This window comes from Pediculus humanus, genomic scaffold (genome assembly GCF_000006295.1).
Source record: "Pediculus humanus corporis 1103172108213 genomic scaffold, whole genome shotgun sequence".
NCBI lineage: Eukaryota > Metazoa > Arthropoda > Insecta > Psocodea > Pediculidae > Pediculus > Pediculus humanus.
The window spans coordinates 32,132-36,799 of NW_002987783.1; the positions used below are offsets into that span (position 1 = coordinate 32,132).

Here is a 4,668-nt window from a genome sequence, read left to right on the forward strand (position 1 = left end):
CTTGCCCATCCTCTCGGAGTTAAAAGTTCCATGCAAATGGCTCCGCCCTCCATAACAAATCCTTTGTCTATTTTAGGTGTTATAACTCTTATGAAGGGTGGAGCAAATGGGAAATTTTCTGGGAAAATCACGTGGAAAAGTATGGATTTGATACCTAATTCTTTCATATCGGCAGCCAATTCGCTTTCGACGTCTAATTTATAAAGTTGAACATGCCATTCGAACAAATTATCGTTAACTAATTCGACAGTGAAAACGGGATCAAAAGAATTTAACTGTTGTAATTTTTGAACGTCTTTTAATTCTTTCATTAATCTTTTAGCTCTGACTTTTAATTGATGACCGCCGCCATTGTTTCCAACGGATTGTTTACCTTCTCCCATATCTTGTCCCGACTTAACATTCGAATTCGTATTATTTTTTTTAAATTTAAAAAATCTCACGTATTTTTTAGCATTTATTGGACTATTTGTTGGCACATCAGCGGGCTGTACGTGATCTCTATGAAGACCGTGACGAAGGAGTCTTCTGGCTGGTGATTCATTTTTCGAACCACTCGAACTACTACCACTTACTCCCACAACTCCTATTCTTCCTTCTCCACCACCTCCTACTCCTCCTCCTACCCCTACTCCTCCTTTGACATTTTTTTCCGGTGATTCTCCTCCTAATTTTACAGACGAACAAAAAAGTTTACGAAAAACGGCTGCCATTTTTCTTTATTTTTTTTTTTTCGTCATAAGTATTTGTAATTTTTTTTTTTAAGTCATTGAATTTTTTTTTGTTATTCTTCGACACTTGACCTAAAATCAAAAAAAAAAAAAAAAAAAAAATATCCACTTAATTCAACAGTAAACATTTACTACTAGTTTATTGATTTTTAAATTATTTTAAAATTTTTTGTCGTGTAATAACAAACGCAACAACAACAACAACAACAACATTGTGAAAAGCAGACATTTACTTCCGGTTGAATCAAACCGGAAGTAAATTCTTAACAACCAAAACCTACAACAACAATTTTCTACAACAATTCATCATCAATTACAAGATAAGAATTTTATTTTAGACCGGAAAAAAAAATTACAAAATGAAAAATGGAGGAAGAAGAAGAAGAAGAAGAAGAACAAGTTGGAAAATTTTTAAATGTTTATCGGGTTTTCCGACATCAAATTTTTTTTTTTTTTCGTTACATTTAAAACGTAAGGAACAAAAGTATAAAAACTAATAAAAAAAAAAAAAAAAAAATGATTACGTAAATGTTTAAACGGTAACATCATAAATTTTTTTTTATGTTACGAACATTGTTTTGTTATATTTCAACAAGAGAGTCAACGAACACAACGTTTTTATTTCGTTGGTAAGTCACGTACTCACGCACTTATGCATTTAATTATTTTTTTATTAATGTTTAATACTTTTATTTATTGTAAATTTATTGTAAATTTATTAATTAATAATTTGTGTTTCGTAAAAAATGTTCGCTTTAGTTAAATAACATAAATAAATTTAATTAAAGTGAAAATTTTTATTAATGATAATGATAATTAATGAGAGGGAAAATCAATGAAAATATTTTCTTTGAAGTTTTACATTATATTAAAATAAGTGAAAAATTAAAAAAAAAAAAAATAAATTTATTTATGTATCGATAATTATCGATTTTAATGATAATGATAACGAAATGAAATGAAAAAGTCTCGTGACGTTTACAAGGACGAATTTAAATTTTTTGTCATATAAACACAAAAGAAAAAAAAACATTTTTGTGTTTTTTTTTTTAAATGTTTTTCTTTTCTGTCGTAAATTTTCTTTTTTTTTTGTTCTTATTTAAGTTTACGATCGGATTATAAAAATAATTTAAAATCGTTTGCAACCGAAAAGAAAAAAAAAAATTGATAAAACACGATCGAGAAATTTTATTTTTAAGCCAAAAAAAATTTGGGTTTGTCTTATCATTCCCCCCCCTCTCTCTCTCTCTCGTTTCATTTCCGTTTTATTTACTTATTTTTTTTCGTTGTAAAAAGTAAAATAATAATAGATGGGGGGGGACGGGGGAAATAAGAAAGTGAGTGACGTCATATAAAAAAAAAGAAATTTCTTTATGCGGGAAGTAATAAAAACTCAGCTGGAAGGGTTTTAAACTAATCTAATAATGATAATAATAATAATAATAATAATAATAATAATAATAATAATATGACGAAGACGATAAAAGATTTAATCAAATATTTACCGTGAAATTCATATTGTATAAAAATAATAATGATGATGATGATGATGATGACTTTTTAATAAAATATTATTCGTTTGTGAGAATCGAACGAAAGGTTTCTTTTTATAATATGAAAATTTTGATTTGATTTTTTTTAAATCAATTTATTTAAGGGAGAAATTCGGGATAAAAAGGGAAAAAGTTTTTTTTTATTTTAAATTAAAAATTTTTCTTTATAAGATTTTTAACCCCGAAATAAAATAAAAAAAATTTTTTTATTTTGTTATCGACTTTAGGGGTGATAAGGAAATTAAACGCGTTATCGCAGATATTTGTTAATGTTTTTGCTTTTTTTTCGAGTTAAAATGATTTTGATTATAATTTTGAAAATAATTTTTTTTAATTTTATCGCAAGGTTTTCAAATATTAACCAAAAAAAAAAAAAAAAATTTTTTTCGTTGCTGTTGCAAAACGTGCGACATTTTGATAAGGCAAAATGGCGTGTAATTTTTTTTTTTTAAATTTTTGAATGTTTAATTAACGAATAATGACGATGTGATTTTAATTATTTTTAAAATAATTAAATTTAAATTTTTTTTTGTTTTTATCGAATGAGAATTAATAGAAAAATAAATTAAAATAAAAAAAATTCTGCGCAGAATAATAAGAAAAATTTTTTTTTTTGTCTCATAAAATGTTTTTAACGTAAACCGACGTCGCGAGAGCGCTCTATCAACTTAAATTGTAACTATTTTATCGTCTGCTTTCAAAAACTTGTTTTAAATGGAGTTCAAATTGTAAGTAATCATACATTTTTATTATATTTTTACTTTTTTTAAACGTTTTTTCCACGTCAATTTTCTTTTAAATCGTGTCAAATATTTTATTTAACATTATAATATTATTTAAACGTGATATTTTCGATACGAAACGTTGTAATTAACGTTATTTTAACGGAAAAAAAGAAAATATACATGCATATACATAATTGATCTGTTGTTGTTTATTAATTTTATACAATTTAATATATAAAATTATTAATTTTAAATTAAATACGATTAATTAATTAAAATAATTATAATTAAGTAAGTGATAAAAAAATGGTCGTAAGTATTCGTTATAAAAATTGTTTTAAATAAATAAATAACTGATTGTTTAACGTGAATGTTATTATACATAAAAAAAAAAAAATCTACTTGTTGATTTAATGACGTTTCGTTGATTTTTTTTTTTTTTTTAAAGTAAAATTAGACATTTTTCTTTAAAAAAAATATTAAAATGATAAAATTTAATAAATCAAGTAATTTAATAAATATTTTATCACATCGTAATCGCGAATGATAAATACAAAATAAAAATGATTATAAATAAATAATTTAAACATTACGTAATAACAATCAAATTCATTATTATTATTATTATTACTATTTCTTACAGATAACTTTTCATATAATTATTTATTTTATTTCATTATTATTAATTTATTTATTTTTCTAAACGATCAATTTTCGCAATACAAAAAGAAATTTGTTTTTTTTTCCCCTCCCAAAAATTTATTATTAATAATTATTTTACTTACTACGTCTTCACGTACGGGGATTTTTTTATTTTTTTTATTAAACTATTATTATTATTATTATTAATTTTCGATCTGATAATTGTTTTTAGTCTTCTGCTGTACGAAAAAAAGGATAGAAAAAAAAATTTTATATATCAGTCGAGTTTTCGACGCGTTCTTAAAATTCAACGGTCGATAAATATTAAAAAATTTAAAAAAAAAGAAAAGACAAAAAAAAATTATTATTATTATTATTATTATTATTATTATTATTATTATTGCGGTTATGATGATGGTTATGATGATAATATTATTATTATTAGTAGTAGTAAAAATAAAATATAAATAAGACAATAAAAAAAAAATTTCATTCATTAAATTAAAAAAAAAAAAAAAAAAAATGAAGAGAATAAAGCCCGTAAAAAAAATCCGTTTCATGTTCCGTAAGCTAAATATTAAAATTTTTTATTTTTTATTTTTAAACGAAAACAATTATTATTATTATTATTGACGGCGTCGTCGTCGTCGTCGTCGTCATCGTCATCACCGCCATCAAAATTTTAATTTTTTTTTTTTTTTTTTTTGTTTTGAGAGAGATAGAGAGAGAGAGTTTTGATTGGATTTTTTTTTTTTTTTGAATTTAAACTTTAAAAAATAAAGAACGAATCGGGTAAGGAGAAAATAATTTTTTCTACAGGCACGCTAAAAAAAAAAAAAATTTTTTTTGGAAAACGTAATTTCCGTTTCTCCGCCGCCATTTAAAACGCTTTTTAAATCGAACCTTTATTTATTTTATTTTATTTTTTCTACTAACGCACAATAATTTGGGTGAGGACGCATGCACACACACACACACACACACACACACACACACACACACACGCACACGCACACA

General features: G+C 24.2%; 1 protein-coding gene across 1 annotated transcript in view; it reads right to left on the reverse strand.

Moving 5' to 3' along the window:
- Phum_PHUM442610 (ubiquitin-conjugating enzyme E2 q, putative) overlaps positions 1-713 on the reverse strand; it is a gene marked incomplete at both ends in the record, with an annotated part of 979 nt that extends 266 nt beyond the window's left edge. Inside the window, one exon of the mRNA XM_002429572.1 lies at positions 57-713. Within this exon, the coding sequence (XP_002429617.1) occupies positions 57-713 (657 nt within the window). The remainder of the gene's footprint in view (positions 1-56) is intronic.
- Positions 714-4,668: the final 3,955 nt, after the last annotated feature.